The sequence below is a fragment of the Coregonus lavaretus genome (assembly GCF_964263955.1).
Source record: "Coregonus lavaretus genome assembly, chromosome: 35".
Lineage (NCBI taxonomy): Eukaryota > Metazoa > Chordata > Actinopteri > Salmoniformes > Salmonidae > Coregonus > Coregonus lavaretus.
The window spans coordinates 8247007-8266169 of NC_140022.1; the positions used below are offsets into that span (position 1 = coordinate 8247007).

Here is a 19163-nt window from a genome sequence, read left to right on the forward strand (position 1 = left end):
TTTGTCCTAGTTTGGTTGAGTATATAACCATTAGAATGGAGAAAGCCCATTAAAATCACTAAGAATTCATTTGTTGCCATTCTAGGGTCATGCACTATTCATAAAACATATTTAGAAAAAATAAATACATTATATTTTGGTTATAACGCCCAGCCCTACCATGGAGGTGCGTGTGTATGTGTTGGCGATCTGGTTTTGACAAGCACACTTCTCCCTCCTAAATGTTTTATCGGAAACAGTACTTGAATACTTTTTGATGACATATTTTTAAAGGACTGCAAATACTATGCTTTTTAGACTGTAGGGTTTGGGTAGTTTGGTTTTTAAACTTCATAAGCTTTTGATACAAGGTAGGACTATATTAATCGGTACTTACCTGGGTTTGGAACAATACAATAATTGTTATTTGTAAGTTAAAAACTAAGAGATGGTCTATCAGGAAGTGAATAGGAAGAACAAGGTGCATTGTAATGGATTGATTCATATTGTTTGATACTGTTTTACTGGGGGGGAAAGACACTGTGTTGGAGTTGACTAAATGCCTACTAAAATACCTTGTGAAATAAGATGATTCAGAGTTTAAATAACCAGTAGACCCATGATAACAGTCAATCTATCAGTATTAAGAGTGCCTGTGTCAATCAAGTTCGATACATTTGAAATCAGTTTTTGATTTTTATTCATCTTTTTCCTTTGGCAGGTGGGTTGGCCTTTTGTTAGTGTTATCCAAAGGAGGAACAGAAATCACTGTAGTACAAATCCAGAATGTTGCAGGTGCTCTCTTTAACAATGCATTAATGGCTAAGGAATACCAGAAAATACCTTTTTAGATTTGGCATCTTTACTGTACACACACACACCCAATAGGAACTGGGCGAATCCTGGTTTGAAATACAAGCCACCCCCAGACATCTAGATAACATGACCTCTAGATATGATTTACACACATTATAAAGGATTTGTTGTGTATCTCAAGGCATGATTTCTGTCATAAAAACTCAGTAGGGATATTTACTGCAACCGCCGTAGATCAAGTCCCTTTCAACAGCTGTGGGGCTATTTCCTAGTCATTCACAGTGCTTTGGAAAAGAGAGCTTTCTATCTCCATGGGGACCTTTACCTATTACTGTACCTCTTTTTCCTGTATTGAAACACATGAAATAATATATGCATATATTATACACATATATGTATATTTTGTTTTGCACTGTAATAAAGCAAACAAAAATGAAATTAATATATTATGGGTTATTAATGTGACTTATGATTGAATAGCTGTAACTTAGTTTGTGACACGTCTTTTTATCATACCAAATTGTATTGAACTGTTTAATTATGATATCTTCCATAAATCCAACATAATTGAATAACCAGTGCAAGTGCTTTTGTGTTCAGGTACTCTATCCTCAGCAATACAAAAAGCCTAGATTTGACATTGAAGCATATTCAGAAGTAACAATATATTTTTAAGCTCTATCCTAAGATATTGTCTTACAGTTTTATTGGATAAAACCCTTCATTCAAACTATGGATGTCAGTATTTAATGACCATAGGGAAAATATTACTACATCTTTAGAAACGTTTATTGTTCCTTAATTATAGAACTAAAATGTTATTTTCCAATCCAATATATTTTCCAAATAAATGTAACAGACGTGTACAATTTCTTTCTATCCATACACACAGGCATTCATACCCACCATTATAAACCATTATAGCACCTTCAAACACCCAAGAGGGTTGCATACCGATTTGACCTTTGACTTGACTGGAATCCACCCTTAACATTTCTCTCCAAGGTTACTTTCTGCCCTTTACAACTGACTGAAGATAAGCTTTGCTCATAACCCCAACCATTATGAGTAAAACATCTAAACTGATCCTGAAACAGTTGTTTGGGGCCTAAGTACCACATTTCATCATCACATTCCACTTTTCTGTCTCGCTCATTACATACAGCTTTACTAGTTTAGATCGATGGCATTCCTATATAGTACCTTCAAACCCTAAAACAGTCACAGACGTTTGATTCCTGACCATAACAGAATCCAGACATCCCATTCTCTCCCCCTTTCTTGCCTCTACTTCCACATCACGTTCAGTTTGGCTCTGCTCTTGGCCTTTCCCATGGCGAAGGTAACCGTCCCGCTCATGTCGGGTCTGGTCTTTTTCAGGGTCAGTTTGTGGACGGTTCCATGGTTCTCTAAGCGGACCTCGGGGCTGGACTGGATGGTCTCCCCATTCAGAGTCCACACTGGGGGCCTGCTGATGGCCACGGACACCTCACACTGGAAACAGGCCTGGTCAGGAGCTGTCACCTCCACATCCTCCAGCTCTGTCTCTATCAACAGGGACTGGGCTGGAGAGGCAAGGCGATGGAGAGAGAGGGGGAGTGGGAAGGAGGGTTAAAAGAGATGGGTCACTTTTTCCACAAAAGGTTAGGAACATCATTCTACGTGTGTGAGGGTGAGAGAGAAATGTGAAAAGGTAAGGTGAAAGATGGAGAGGAATAAAGTGACAGAGGGGTAAGTCAAAAAAAGAAAGAGCCCCAAAAAACAGCAACAATATGTCAATACAGACATCTTGTTTCACAAGAAACCACCATCCACTCACCTTCCACCAGGAGTTGGGCTGTGGACGTGTGCTCCCCAACCTCTATACTATAGGTACCCTCGTCCTCTACAGTCGCCTCGTGGATGGTCAGTTTATGGTAGCAGCCGTCGCTGTGGATCTCTAGCCTATCAGAAGACACCAGCTCTGCCTTGCCTCTGTACCATGTGACCTCACAGCGCGGCGTGGACACGTTGCAGTCCAGAATCACGCGGTGCTTCTCCAGAGCCGTCCGGTCTCGCAGAGGCTTCACGATAGACACAGGGGCCTCTGTGAGAAAAGATAAGAAAATATATTTCAGTGAAGAGAACTGATTTGAGGTCAGATCATGGACACATGGAGTTCTGTCACCCACAACAGAGGTTTGGGTTTCTGTCTGCTTATAAGAACTGATGTTGGATCAGCTGGAACATCACACAGAGATAGGTAAGGTAGACCTGCAGCCCAGTAGGTAAAGCCCTACCTTCCACCTCTAGGTAGGCTGTTGATTCTGTCTGTTTGGCCACAAAGCGGATCTTCCCAGAATCCTCAGCTTTAACGCTGCACATCAGAAGGAAGTGTTTGGTCCCTGAAGGAAGAAACACAAACTTTCAATGAATGCACAGAATTTCAATGTTTATTTATTATATGTTTTATTTTACCTTTACCAGGCAGGCCAATTAAGAACAAATTCTTCAATGCAATCATGAAGTTTGATGGATTGATGAATTAATTGATTGATTGACTGATGTATCACTAACCCTCTGTGCGTATCTTGATGGTGCTAGTGGGTCGTATCTTGTGTCCATCCTTGTACCACTCTCCAGTCACGTCCTCAATGGACACTTCACACATGAACACAGCGTTCTGGTCCTCCTGGACATACAGGTCCTCCAGCCCATGTAGCACCTCCAGTTCAGGCTCTGTGGAGGGAGATTGCAAGATTGGTTCAACACATAGGAACATTGACACTAGTAACAGTGTGCACGTGTAACCGTGCCAACAATGTAAGAGCATTAGTCAGACAGCCATGACCTTTAGGTGGCAGTAGCATACAGTACAAGGTTGGCTGTGGTGGCCTGTTTCAGCCTTCCAGTCAAAATGTAGCACTATAACTGAACACTAGAGGTCCATGAAGAGTAATGTTGGTGAGAGTACTGAGATGTTTTACATGCACTTTAAATGAAGACTGTTCTTTGATAAGGAGAGTGTACAGTATATTACCATAGACCTCCAGGTTACAGGATGTATTGATGTCTCCTACGTCACAGGTGTAGGTGCCTGCATCAGAGAGACTACACTGCAGCAGTTGACAGAACCTCTTCCTCCCCATGGAGTAAATACGGTACTGGGTCTTCCCTGGCTTCAGCTCTGTCCCATTCTACAGTCAAGACGAAAGACAGGGGACAGACATTATTACTGTATTCTCAGGGATAGACAACACACATTTAATGAGATCGAACTGTTTACTTCCTGTCTGTCCCATTTCTATATAACATGGTAATACACTACTGACACAAATATGACAATTGGTTGTATATCTATTACCTTCAGCCACCTGACCTCCACGTTCTGTCTGGACAACTCACACTCCAATGTGGCAGGAGAGCCCTGCTCCAGTCTCATGTCTACCAGCTTCTTCATGATAGTCACTGGAGTCTCTGGGAAAGAACAACAACATGGAAGAAATATTAAGAAACATTCTATACTATAACATCCAATCCAGCCACAGATCTCCAGGGTTAGAGACCCTGTATAACTGGATAATCATGATGATGTTCTCGACCCTCGACCCTCTCTCTCCCTCTCCCTCTCCCTCTCTCCCTCCCACTCTCTCTCTCTACCACACATGTTGTCTCGACCTCTGAATGCTCGCCTATGAAAAGCCAACTGACATTTACTCCTGAGGCCCTGACCTGTTGCACCCTATACAACCACTGTGATTATTATTTGACCCTGCTGGTCAATCTCCGGCGCTGCTCACTCTTGGATTGCGTCCTACCTGACAGGTCGCTCCTACCAGGTGGCGTGGCGAGAATCTGTCTCCGCACCACGTGCTCTCACCACTGGTGTCCCCCAGGGCTCAATTCTAGGCCCTCTCCTATTCTCTCTATACACCAAGTCACTTGGCTCTGTCATATCCTCACATGGTCTCTCCTATCATTGCTACGCAGACGACACACAATACATTTTCTCCTTTCCCCCTTCTGATAACCAGGTGGCGAATCGCATCTCTGCATGTCTGGCAGACATATCAGTGTGGATGTCGGATCACCACCTCAAGCTGAACCTCGACAAGACGGAGCTGCTCTTCCTCCCGGGGAAGGACTGCCCGCTCCATGATCTTGCCATCACGGTTGACAACTCCATTGTGTCCTCCTCCCAGAGTGCAAAGAACCTTGGCATGACCCTGGACAACACCCTGTCGTTCTCCGCTAACATCAAAGCGGTGACCCGATCCTGCAGGTTCATGCTCTACAACATTTGCAGAGTACGACCCTACCTTACACAGAAAGCGGCACAGGTCCTAATCCAGGCACTTGTCATCTCCCGTCTGGATTACTGCAACTCGCTGTTGGCTGGGCTCCCTGCCTGTGCCATTAAACCCTTACAACTTATCCAGAACGCTGCAGCCCGTCTGGTGTTCAACCTTCCCAAGTTCTCTCATGTCACCCCGCTCCTCCGCACACTCCACTGGCTTCCAGTTGAGGCTCGCATCTACTACAAGACCATGGTGCTTGCCTACGGAGCTGTGAGGGGAACAGCACCTCCTTACCTTCAGGCTCTGATCAGACCCTACACCCAAACGAGGGCACTATGTTCATCAACCTCTGGCCTGCTAGCCCCCCTAACTCTATGGAAGCACAGTTCCCGCTCAGCCCAGTCAAAGCTATTCGCTGCTCTGGCACCCCAATGGTGGAACAAGCTCCCCCACGACGCCAGGACAGCAGAGTCACTGACCACCTTCTGGAGACACTTGAAACCCTACCTCTTTAAAGAATACCTGGAATAGTATAAAAGTAATCCTTCTACCCCCCCCCCCCCCCCCCCCCCCCCATTAAAAAATGCCTATCATAAGTTGGATGCACCAATTTGTAAGTTGCTCTGGATAAGAGCGTCTGCTAAATGACGTAAATGTAAATGTAAAAATCTATGAACGTTTGAACATCTTGAAGAACGATCTGTCCTTAATGGCCATGTACTCTTATAATCTCCACCCGGCACTGCCAGAAGAGGACACCCCTCAGAGCCTGATTCCTCTCTAGGTTTCTTCCTAGGTTCCTATCTTTCTAGGGAGTTTTTCCTGGACACCGTGCTTCTACATATGCATTGCTTGCTGTTTTGGGTTTTAGGTTCGGTTTGATTTGTGACATCTGCTGATGTAAAAAGGGCTTTATAAATTGATTGATTGCTGCTGATGATGATGATACCTCACCTTTGACAGTGAGCCTGGCAGAGGTCCGGAGTCCCTCTGCAGAGAAGACGATGGTGCCCGTGTCCTCCAGGGTAAGGTTGGACAGGGTGAGGCCGTGGACCAGCCCGTTGCAGCTCACCCGCCAGTGGTTGCTGGGTTTGACCCGGATGCCGTCCTTCTGCCAGATGCCCTCCACATCAGTGTGAGACAGCTCCACCTCGAAGGAGGCCGTCTCCCGCTCAAACGTCTCCGTCTCCACCAGACCCTTGCGGATGGCGATCTTACGGGCTGTAGAGGTAGAGACATTGACAGATGGTTAAAAGATAACATACCTAAAGCCAGGAGCCATTTTTGCCACAGCATCCCTCTATAGTCTATAGGTTACTATTGTAAGATGACATACCAACACTTCATCACCATCATCCATCTCTCACCCACAGAGCTTTACCCATGGTTATTTTAGTGTCTGACGGCTGGCAGCACCATACATGATAGTGAAGGCCAACATTCATTTTAGCTGTTGTTGACAGCTACTATATTTAAAGGCAAAGAAGTTACAAATAGAATCCAGGACTCAAGCTATTGTTTTATCAGATATTGCATAACAGGACATTGCCCTAGTGTTGAATACTTTGGTTCATTACTCTAACTGATGAAATCATATTAATATTAGTAAGTATGGCATCGTGTTTGCACATTGCCTTACGCTCCACGTTGAGTTTGACTTGCGTGCGGTCGTGCAGGGTTTCACAGCGGTAGGTTCCGCGGTCAGAGAGGTTGAGGTTGCAGATGGTCAGGCTGCGTTTGCGTCCGCTCTGGCCCAGGGTGTGTCGGGGTCCTGGCTGGATGACCACTCCCTGCCTCATCCACTGGACCTCGCCTGTGTCCAGACTGACCTCTGTTTCCATGGTAGCGTCTCCGTACTCCTCAGCCATCACCGCATCCATCTTCGTAGTGAAGATCACCTGAGCTTCTGGACAACACAGGAAGGACAAAACATGACTGTTTAAGGAATGGTTCACTAAAAATACACATTTGTATGGTAATCCACTTCCTTAGGCTTTGTTTGAGTAATTTAAGTAAGAATGTTGACTGAGAACACTTTCTCATTTACAACAACAACCTTGTGAGAGTTGCCTGCTCCCATCTGACACTCAGGTCAACCTAAACAAGTGCATTTGAAAGTATTTGCCATATGTATTTGACCCAGGTCTGCCGTGGACTCACCCTGTACTTTGAGGGTGGCCTTAGACTCGTTCCCCTCAGCCTCCACTGTGATCTTAGAGGAGTCCAGGATCTGACAGTTCTTGATCACCAGGGTGTGACACAGGCCGTTCTGCGTCGCCTGGAAACGGTCGCCCATGACGATGGGCTCTCCGTCCATCACCCACACCAGCTGCACGTCCTCTGGCGACACCACGCACTTAAAGGTGGCGTCCTCTCCCTCTAACACCATGGTGTTGTGGAGCTCTGTCAAGAACTCTACCACGCGGGGCACTGGGGGGAGGAGGGGAGAGAGGGGGAGGAAGAGGAGGGGGAATGGAGGGATAGAGCAAAGAGGGGAGGGAGAGAAGGAAAGAAAGAAAGAGTGTGAGAGATTATCAGGTGGCTGACAGCACACAAACACACCTGATTCAGCTAATGAAGGGCTCGACGGTTTGTTGATGACATGAATCAAGGGTATTATTGCTGGGCTGGAACCAAAACCTGCACCCATTTTGAGGGCTGTACTACTTACTCTCGACTCTGAGCCTGGCGGCGGTGCGGTCGTCCTTGGACTCGCAGGCGTACTCCCCCGTGTCCTCCCTGGTCAGCCTGTGGATGGTCAGGCTGCGTTCCACGCCGTCGGCCCGGATGGTGAACCTCCGGCCGGGGACGATCTCCACGCCGTCCTTCAGCCACTGGACATCCGCCTTGGGCTTACACACCTCACAGCGTATGGTCACCATGCCGTCCGCATGGGCCACGGTGTCGTGGAGCGGCCTGGCAAACTTCACCCTCATCTCTGAGACCACAAGTGAGAGAGAGGTGTTAAGATTGGTGATACCTTCTATCGCCCTCTGAAACCCCATTCATAGTGCATTCTTTCAACCCCACAGTGCTTTACAAGACTTGCTTTAGTCATTCACAACAGCTTGTCATTCACAACAACTTTTTTCTGTCACCTTTTCTTATTGGGATTTGGCTTATAGCATCATATTAAGCTCTGTTGGTTAAAGAAATACAGTCCTCCCCCCTAATGTACAGCTACTTAGATAAAGACAGAATGGGAACATGGAGGTTAAAAACCTTTGACTAGCAGACTGAAATGCATCTCGTCTGTGTTGGCGTCTACGGTGTACTCTCCGCTGTCCGACCGTCTCAGCGGGTCAATGGTGAGGAACCGGGTGGCGCCGTCGACCCCCGTGTGGAAGCGGTCCCCTATGACGGGCGTCCAGTCCTTGAGCCAGCGAACGGGAGCGTTCTCCTTAGACACGACCCCCATCAGCGTCACGCTCTCTGCCTCGTAACCCGTGATGATGTTCACTGCCTGTTTGTTTACGAAGGTGACGGGTGAGTCTGGGAGAGAGAGAGCGAGAGAGAGAGCGAGAGAGAGAGCAAAAGAGAGAGAGAAAGCGAGAGCGCGAGAGAGAGCGAGAGAGGGAAGAGAGAGAAATTAAAGAATGAGAGAAGGTGTAAAAGAAAAGGTTCACATCCTATAGTATATAGTATACATTTTAAAATTAAAGTTTATTCTACTGTAGACATGGCCTCGTTTCGACTACAGATTTAGGATCTTAATTTGATCACTCTTTTGTTTTCCTACACAAAAGGCTTCTAAAGTGTGTAATTTCCACTTTAAAATGTCAGACTTGATTTACCCTACCGAAACATGTATCAACTCCTACAACAAAAAAATCAATGAATTATAATCCACATAATAATTCACATTTCCTGTATCTGCAGATTATTTTCCTGCTGTAGCACACTGGCTCAAATTAAGATTCTACATCTGTAAGACTGTAAACACCCCTTTGTCCATATAGCCCAGCCAATTACCTTGGATCTTCACCATGGTGACCATCTTGTCATCGATAGCATCACACATGTACTTCCCAGAGTCGGAGGGCAGGACGTCAGAGAGGATGAGTTTCCTCAGCGTGCCGTAGCTCTCGATGTAGGTCCGGTCATCGCTAGTCAGCTGTCTGTCATTACAGTACCACTGGACAGGGGCATTGGCCCGGGACACCTCACAGGCCAGGATCAGGTCGTCCCCGGCAACCATCTCCTGGTAGTCTGCGTCCTCAGAGTTCCCCAGGATGGTCACTGGAGGCTCTGGAGAAGGAGGAAGAGACTTACGTTTTTTTGTTGATTTAAATCAGATGCAGATTTCATAGGTATTATCAAAATGTCAACAGATCCACCTTGCCCTCTGAAAGGCTAGGATGAATTATTTTCACTATATTGCTTAGTTTTACACATATGCAATCCTCTAAGATCTCTACAAGTACATAGGGGTAGGGGGTAGGGGTTAAGGGTTAGGGGATAGCAGATAGGAGTTGATTTGTGACAAAGTGATTCTTTACCTTGCACAGTGACATGGAAGGTGATGTTGTCATCTCCGGCATCCAGGAAGTAGTCTCCGGAATCTTCCAGCTCAGCGTTAAGGATCACTAGAGACCGGAACGCCCCTTCTTCCTCCTCACAGAACCTCTCGTCCGTATTTAACCGGCGGCCATCTTTGTACCACTTAGCAACGGCATTGGCCAGGGAGAGTTCACACTCAAGCTCGATGTCATCAGAGAGCAGGGACTTGACCTCTGTCTTCACCTCTGACCTATTCACGATCTTCACTGAGGGCTCTGGCGGGAGAATGTTCACAATTGGAGAGTCAATTCCAATATAATTCAGTCAATTTAGGACATTAAATAATCTCTTCTCTTCTTAATCTGTTTTTCAATTTTTGTATTAGAATTTTTTATAATCTCCTGATTGAATTGAAATGGAATTGTGTGAAAAGAAAGTACCAACATTTGGTAGATGTATAATGCTTAATTCACCTCCATCTCTTACCTGACACCTTGACCTGGAAGTCGATAAGGTCATCTGAGGCAAGACAGGTGTATTTCCCAGAATCCCCTGGGGCGGGTGTGCGGATGGTGAGGCGGCGGATGAGTCCGTCCTCAGTGATGGAGACATCACTGCTCTCTTCCACCTCTCCTCCATCCTTCATCCAGATCACCTCAGCGTTGAACCGTGACACCTCAATCTCCAGGACGATGGGGTCTCCAGAGAAACAGTCCATTACGTCAGACATTGTCTCAGGGCGGGCCAGCTTCACAGGAGGCTCTGCGAGGAGGGGATTTATATGGTTAATTTCTATTATTTGACCAGAATATTGCAATATGGGAAATTAGCAGACAGCAGAAAGCAATACATCAAAACAACAATCTAACTTCCTGTATTTATAGGAAATCATTGTGAACAGTTATATTAATAAAATTATATCCATTCATCTGACAGATGAAAAATACAAAATCAAAGATTGAAATACATGACCCTGACATAGCTAAACCTCTTATGCTCAACAGAGTTAGTTCACTGACCACATACATTTACATTTGCATTTACATTTACATTTGAGTCATTTAGCAGACGCTCTTATCCAGAGCGACTTACAGTTAGTGAGTGCATACATTTTTCATACTGTACATACATACCTGTAATAGTGACCAGCCATGTGACCGAGTTATCCTCTGTGTCACACACATACTCTCCTGTGTCCTCCACAGTGGTCGTGGGGATGACCAGTTTCCTGTGGGCTCCCTGGACCTCCAGGATGAGAGAGGCACTCTGCTCCACCTCCAGCCCGTCTCGGTACCACCGTACCTGGGCATCGGGCTGGGAGATCTCACAGCTGAGCTCCAGCCTCTCAGAGGTCAGGCTGGTCAGCTCCAGCTCAGACTCAGTGGGGGAGACGATTCGCACCGGAGGCTCTGAGAAAGAGAGAAAAACTTGGATTTAAAAGGAAGCATTTTGTTACATTTAAATAGAAGGTTGATAATGAAATAGTATAATAGTGTAAAAAAGGTCAATTAAATAGTTGTCTTCTTATAAGGGGGATTGATTTAGTAGTAGATCCCAAAAAATGAATATACTACCACTCACAACAAATGAACCAGGTATGGAACCTTGGATTATTTTACCTGTGATGGTGACCTGGAAGAACACAGAGTCTCCATCCGTGTCGCAGACGTACTCTCCGGAATCTTCTGCCGAGCCGCAGAGCACGGTCAGCCTCCTGTACGGTCCCTCGGACGTCAGCTGGACGTTCTCCGTCTCCAGGACCTGAAGGCCGTCCTTAAACCAGTGGACCTCACCGCTGGAGCGGGACAGCTCACACTGCAGCACCACCTGCTCAGAGATGTGACCCTCCATAACCACGTCCTCCTTGGGCTCCACGATCATCACTGGAGGCTCTTGGTTTCAGGAAGGAAAAAGGAGTATATGGATGAGCATATTCTACCACCAGGATAGGAGAATTGAGGTTTGCATCATCATCAAAGTCTCGTTTTTGCTCAATGCAATGGAGCCAACTTCACCGGCTACATGACATGAAAACAGTTGGGCTAGTGTACAGTACCTACCTTTGATGTTGACAGTGAATGAGAGGCTGTTGTCTCCTGATTGACAGCTGTATGTCCCTGCGTCTGAGGTCTCAGCACAACGGATGATCAGTCTCCTCATGGTGCCCTCAGTTTGTATGGTGATGTTATCACTGGCCTGGACCTCAACCCCATCCTTATACCTGGAGTAAGGTCATGACGGACAGGACAATGATCCTTCAGCATTCCTGATTAGTTGAATCAGGTATGATGCTGCTTGGCTGGAACAAAAGCCTGAACCCACACTGGCCAACACGGCTCTAGCAATTTTTTGAAACTTCGTAATAAGCATACTTAGATTTTTTACAGTCTGAACATGATCAGATCCCACTAAATGAACGATAGTCTAAGCAGAAATGACTCCAAATCACAAAGGATAATGACATCCAGTTTGTGTTTCCTAGCGGTGTGTATGTTAGCTGTGTACCAGGTAGCATTGGCGTCCTCTCTGGAAACCTCACAGGTGAGCACCACAGCATCCAGCTCCATAGCAGACTTTTGGAGATCCTCCTCAGGGATCTCACTGAACTGCACAGGGGGACCTGGTAGGGGGAGAGAGAGAGGGGGAGAGGGAGGTGGTGAGCTACCTGGAGAGTTTGGATGGTCATGGTTAGCGTTGGTTGTGGTTTGGATGAGGAGGCTTGCTGGATTGGAGGAGTTGGAGTGAGTAGTGGAATGTTTTGCTACAGTGTGATCAAACTAAGCATGCTCTTCCAGAGGTTTGTTCAGATACACATAGAGAAAGATTAGGACAGTGAGTGAGAGGAAAGAAAGGGGGGTGAAAAACAGGTTAGAGAAAGACTCAGAGAACATTTTCAAACTTGCATTCGTTTTAGAACAGAAGACACCACACTGGGTTACAGGACCAAGATAATCCTGTCAATAACAACAACAACAGAAGATGACTAGCCGGCAGAGAGGAAGTACAGCACAGTATTAGGATTCCCTCCGAGGAAACGGAGGAAACACAAAACAGCAATCTCCGTTGTTCACCTTTGACCTCCACCTGAAACACACTGACATCATCAGCTGTCCGACACGTGTAAACGCCCGAGTGGGAGAAGTCAGCCGATTGGATAATCAACGTCCTTGTACGCCCATCCTCCTGAAAGTCTACACCAGGCAGGTTGAAGATCTGCTCACCATCTTTGTACCAGTAGACCTGGGCATATGGGTCTGATAGGTCACAGTGGAGAACGATGGGCTCGCCAGCCTCAACGGCCTTGGTCCTCCCTTCTTCAGGGAGGTGGGAGAACATGGCTCGCGCAGCTAAGGGTGTTATGGGTGATTGGTTAAGGTGGCAGATATGGGATGCTCAGTTAGCTTGCGTGATCGTCAGCATGAATCAGCATGAATCAGTGTGACATCATAGCCATGGTTGAATAAATTCATGTGAAATTAAAACCTTATTGGGTTGTGTTGTGAATTTAAAGAGATGGTCAAACTTATGAAAAACCTCCAGTATAGAAGGTTGATGTTTATGTGGAAAATGTAACATTTCTGGTTGAGAGTGCATGTTAATGATCTCCATGACGACCAAACATGACATACAGCAACTCACCTTCAACCTCCACGTTGAATTTGATGACATCACCCATCGTCTCGCATGTGTACACACCAGAGTCTGTGAACTCAGCCAACTGGACAACGATCCTCCTCATATTGCCTTCTGATTGGATGTTGAGGCCGTCTGTCACCTGTAGCTCCACCCCATCCTTGAACCAGCTTACCCTGGCTGAGGGGTGGGACACCTCACAGTACAGGACCACAGGGTCACCAGTCTCCACCCTCTTGTTACTGTCTGACTCTGATATTGGGCTGAACTTCACCACCGCAGCTGGAATGGAATCATTACCCGAAAAAGATGCTCAAGCAGTATTCAGTATTGTAATATCATGTAATTGCATATCATTACAGTACAAAAAATCCTAATGTAAATGTTAAAACAGTCCTAGTTATAAGGCCTCCCGAATACAGATTGTCTAACTTGACGCCATTTTCATGTTATTTCTCTTTACAGTCCACCATTCTCCAACACCTACCTTGAACCTTGAGAACCGCTGAGTCTCTGACTCCGTTGGCGATGAAGGTGACCTCTGCCAAATGGTCTTCCACCCTGGCGCTGTGGATGACCAGGGAGTGCTGTGTCTTGGCCTGTTGGATAGAGTAGCGTTGGCTGTCCTGTAGTTGGGTACTGTTCAGGAACCAGGTGCCCGTCACCATCACTGACAGATCGATGGAGAACAGGGCGTCCTCCCCCTCCGTCACCTCACAGCCCTGGAGAGGGGTCCTGATCTTGGGACCTGGCACTAGGGGAGGGAGGGGGTGGTGACAGTTCAAAAGTAGTGCACGTCCAATGAGGGTACACAAATACCATGGTGCATGACAGTCTTTCATCCCAGATCACATAAACATGATTTCTCTCAAATTCAGCGCTCACCAAGATGGACGGCTTTAGGGAACTCCACGTGTCCACTACGACCATACTTATTGATGCAGCAGACACGGAAGCGGTAGTCGCCCTCGCACGGCACACTGTCGCCCATGACCTCTGCAGAGGTCGCCGTGTCGGAGGTCGCACACCTCAGCCACTCCTGTGATCCCACCTCCTGTCTCTCCAGGACATAGACGGAGCGTGTGGTGGTCTGGCTGGTGGGGGCTGGCTCCCAGGAGAGGAGCACACTGTTAGGCCTGTCCACATCCATCTCCACCCCCACTGGACAGATGGGAGGGCTGTGTCTGGCAGCTGGGGAGAAAGCCGAAACAGGGGTAAAGGTACAAAGTAGGTGAGTAACGGTTGCCATAATGCTTGTAGTCAGTCGTACGTTTGTTAGTCTCGAGCAGCTACATTAGGATTATGTTGCACAATATAACTGGGGTTTCCACCATACTGCCGTTCTAGTCCTTTTGGATCTACATGGGTAAATAAATAAAAAGTTCACTGTAAACTGTGTAATATAATAATAATAATAATAATAATATGTACATGACGATTAAACTTTGATTTGATTTGGAAAGTCCCTATGTTAAGGGTCCATGGGTCACTTTTGTCGACATCCACCTTACCTTTGACTCTGAGCCGGGACGAGGTCTTGGATCTTCCCACAACGAAGGTCACGACCCCAGTGTCCCCGTGGCAGACGTTGACGAACACCAGAATGTGGGTTTTACCAAAGGACTTGAGAATAGTCTGGTGGCTCTCGCGTAGCTTCAGCCCGTCTTTGAACCAGTGGACATCCATGTCCTCCTCCTCTACCTCCACACAGAACGCTGCGTTCTCCCCCTCCAACACGTCTAGTTTTCGAGGAAGTTTTTTAACAATTGTACCTGGGGATGAGAAAAGAGAGTAGAGGGTCATGTACTGTATGGCTGTAAATCCTGGAGCAAAATAATTGGGTTTGGTATGATTCATAGAAAATAACTTGAAAACATTGAAAAACATAAGAAACAACATTTTGGAATAACATTGTTTCAATAGTTCTGATGCTCAAAGATGTATTTCCTAGACTGTATTAAATGAGTGAATGAGACACTACCATACTTCTTCCATACTATAAGATGTCTACCTACCTTTGACGGCCAGCTCAGCGATACTCTTCCCTCCGTCAGGCATCTCACAGAGATAGACCCCATCGTCGTCCGCTCCTACATCTCGAATAGTGAGCCTGTGTCTGGTTCCTTTCTGCTCTATGGCGTATTTACCCCCTGGCTGCAGTCTCTGGTCCTCCAGGTACCAGGCAGTAGGGATGCCCTCATTAGGTACCTCACACTCCAACACGGCCATGCCCCTCTCTCTCACCTCCACGTCTTGCAGCGACCGCCTGAACCGCACCGCTGGAGCTGCACACAGGTGGAAAGGGAAGTAGTGAGTTGGTTGTGAAATGGATTGGTTTATACACTGTCTGGAAAACATATTGCACTATGTCTCTGTGTAGTGTTTTTACAGTGCTTTAGGCACATTTTAGGTTGTTTTTACAGTGCTTAATGCACATTTTAGGTTGTTTTTACAGTGCTTAATGCACGTTTTAGGTTGTTTTTACAGTGCTTTAGGCACATTTTAGGTTGTTTTTACAGTGCTTTAGGCACATTTTAGGTTGTTTTTACAGTGCTTTAGGCACATTTTAGGTTGTTTTTACAGTGCTTAATGCACATTTTAGGTTGTTTACAGTGCTTAATGCAAATTTTAGGTTGTTTTTACAGTGCTTTAGGCACATTTTAGGTTGTTTTTACAGTGCTTTAGGCACATTTTAGGTTGTTTTTACAGTGCTTTAGGCACATTTTAGGTTGTTTTTACAGTGCTTTAGGCACATTTCTAGGTTGTTTTTACAGTGCTTTAGGCACATTTTAGGTTGTTTTTACAGTGCTTAATGCACATTTTAGGTTGTTTTTACAGTGCTTTAGGCACATTTTAGGTTATTTTTACAGTGCTTAATGCACATTTTAGGTTGTTTTTACAGTGCTTTAGGCACATTTCTAGGTTGTTTTTACAGTGCTTTAGGCACATTTTAGGTTGTTTTTACAGTGCTTAATGCACATTTTAGGTTGTTTTTACAGTGCTTTAGGCACATTTTAGGTTGTTTTTACAGTGCTTAATGCACATTTTAGGTTGTTTTTACAGTGCTTTAGGCACATTTCTAGGTTGTTTTTACAGTGCTTTAGGCACATTTTAAGTCATTCCAATCATTGGTTGAATTTGGATCAAGGTATAACACATTTCATGAGCTACGGTATGACTTATGCTATGATTTATTACAGGATTTCAACATACAGTATTTCAACTACATTTATAGTAAACTTTTAAGGTTATTTCTTCCAATCTATCGGAATTGCTGTGACTTTGGCCGTGGTCAACATGGTCAACAACACTGCAGAAAATCTGTATTCAGGACACATACAGGACACATACCCCAGCTCATAATTCAGCCTCTAAATATAGGGACACATGGAGGCAGTGGGGTGGGCAGGGGAGACATGCAGGAGGTAGGGGGAGAAGGAAAGTTAGGGGGGAGGGGGGAAGAGACTAGGGGGGAGGTAGGGACACATGGAGGCAGTGGGGTGGGCAGGGGAGACATGCAGAAGGTAGGGGGAGAAGGGAAGTTAGGGGGAGGAGGGAAGAGACTAGGGGGGAGGTAGGGACACATGGAGGCAGTGGGGTGGGCAGGGGAGACATGCAGGAGGTAGGGAGAGAAGGGAAGCTAGGGGGAGGGGGGAAGTAGTGGTAGGAAGAGGGAGGTAGGGGTAGGAAGACCCCTGTTAATCTCCATTAATCAAGACTCTATGGCAATAACTCCATGGTAGATTAGGGATGTGGATGCCTAGACGAGACAGATGCCATTTAACTTATGTGGCCAGCTAACTCAGTGTGCTGTGCTATGGCTGGATCACCCTGGGATTATCCTATAATGATGACTAAACAATTACCAATTACGTGCGTGACTCAACTGTGATCTTTTAGCAATGCATTTCCATAATCTACTGAACTCTCTATAGAGCAATTAGTTGTGACAGCTGAAGATCTAACTCTCTCCATGGCATTCCTATGAAGTAAGTAAGTATGTTCCTGACTAGCAATGTTATTTCTTCAAAACGACGATCAAATTAGGGGGGTGAGCGCATGCTTTCATCGTTTCAATCCAACCTGATTGTTGATCATCATGGCGAAGGAATGAAGTAAGGAAAGAAAGGAAGGAAATAATTATGGTACAGATGTAGGATCTTCATTTGATCACCCTGTTGCAGAAGAACTTTCCGGCAATGGTTTAAAAAGGCTTCTGAAGTTTGTAATTTCCACTTTGAAATTCAAAACTTGATTTTCCCTTATGAAAAAGGTATCAAGACCTACAAAAATGTCCATTAATTATAATCCACAATTGTTGCTGCAGGAAACTGGCTCAAATAAAGATCCTACATCTGTAAGAAGGAAGAGAAATTAAGAAGGAAAGAAATAAAAGAAAAGAGAAGTCATGACACACTGCTCAAGGCCTACCTTTGACAGTCAGGTAAACAGAGCTGAGGGTGTGTCCCAGAGCGTTGGATGCAGCACACACGTAGAGCCCTGTATCCTGATGTTTACAGTACATCACTTTGAGCGTGTAGTAGCCCTCTCTATCCTCAAACAGAAGGTGACGCCTCCCAGCCTCTAGGGGCACTCCGTCTTTCTTCCAGATGATCTCAGGCTTAGGTTTCCCCGTCACGAAGCAGCGGAACTTAGCATGTTTCCCCTCCGACACCGTAAACTTCTTCACATTGGACGAGTTCAGATTGGGCTCGTCCGGCAGTCTCGACGAACCGTGTCTCCCCATCCTGTGCCTCATACTACGAGGTGATGTCTGCCCGTTGCTGTACCCATTTGACGTGGACGCCCCGCTCTCCTGCCGTTCCGGGACGGGCTCCACAAGCAGCACTGCGCCCGCCAGCGCCCCACCTTGGTTGTTATGGGCTCTGCAGGTGTAGACACCCCCGTCGGGCATCCGCGTCCGGAAGATCTTCAGCTGGAACCAGCCTCCGTCCTGGCTGCTGACGTTGAAGTGGGCGCTCTCGAAGATGTCGCTCAGCTTCTTCCCGTCCTTCTCCCACACCACCTGGGGCAGAGGGTTACCAGACAGCTTACAGGAGAAGGCTGCGTCCTCGCCCCGGTCCACCCTCAGGGAGAGCGGCTTGATGAGGAAGTGAGGTCTGTCATCTGACAGCAGGGGCTCCTCTTCATAGCGCTGCTTCTTTTTCCCCCGCTCACTCACCTCTCCATTTTCTTTCTCTACCGCTCCATTCTGTTGATCTACCTCTCCATTCTGTTGATCTACCTCTCCGTTCCGCTGCTCTACATCCCCATTCTGTTGCCCTCCGTACTCCCTGTTCTCTTGCCGTCTATATTCCCCATTCTGGTTCTGTTGCCCCTCCAACTCGCTGCTCTGTTGCCTTTTAAACTCTGCATTCCGTTGCCCCCCTAACGCTCCATTCTCCAGCCAGGTCTGTTTCTGTATCCCTTCTGGCTCCTGACTGTCCCCCTCCACCTTCAGTGTGGCAGGTGCGCACGTCTCACCCACGCTGTTACTGGCCTTGCAGATATACTGGCCTGCGTCCTCCAGCCTGACCCCAGTGATGTGTAGGAAGTAGGCCTTGCCCTCCTCCGACAGCCTGTAGCGTCCCTCCGACAGGATCTGTACGTTCTTCTTCTCCCAGACCACCTCAGGACAAGGGTCCCCGCCGATCTTGCATTGCAGGACGGCGTCCGTGCCACACTGTGCCACCACGGGGCGCGAGTAGCCCAGCACACGGGGGGCACCACCGAATATGTCCATGTTGGCTTCCTGTGTCTGTCTCAATCCCTTCTTCTCACGCTGATGGGCAAAACAAATTGAGTCTGTAGTAGGAGTCTCTTGTTGATTGTGTCACACGATCGTCTCTACCGCATATCAATCTGGAGAGAAGATATGAGTCATAGTACATTAATAATACAGTTACTACATAACTCTCACACAGTATTTAGTGATGCCTTATATACGTAATTAAGCAA

At 46.4% G+C, this 19163-nt stretch overlaps 1 protein-coding gene across 1 annotated transcript; it reads right to left on the reverse strand.

The window, feature by feature from the left end:
• Nucleotides 1-1529: 1529 nt before the first annotated feature.
• LOC311109892 (obscurin-like protein 1) lies at nucleotides 1530-18948 on the reverse strand (the record flags this gene model as incomplete). Its single annotated transcript, XM_084152909.1, has 24 exons — nucleotides 1530-2360; nucleotides 2615-2881; nucleotides 3075-3179; nucleotides 3352-3513; nucleotides 3815-3971; nucleotides 4139-4251; nucleotides 6027-6293; nucleotides 6712-6978; nucleotides 7233-7502; nucleotides 7744-8010; nucleotides 8295-8564; nucleotides 9045-9320; nucleotides 9572-9847; nucleotides 10059-10334; nucleotides 10706-10981; nucleotides 11192-11464; nucleotides 11633-11793; nucleotides 12078-12192; nucleotides 13212-13487; nucleotides 13693-13959; nucleotides 14091-14396; nucleotides 14717-14977; nucleotides 15221-15490; nucleotides 17637-18948. The coding sequence occupies 24 exons, from the start codon at nucleotides 18946-18948 to the stop codon at nucleotides 2083-2085; spliced, it is 6768 nt and encodes a 2255-aa protein (XP_084009035.1). The 3' UTR covers nucleotides 1530-2082.
• Nucleotides 18949-19163: the final 215 nt, after the last annotated feature.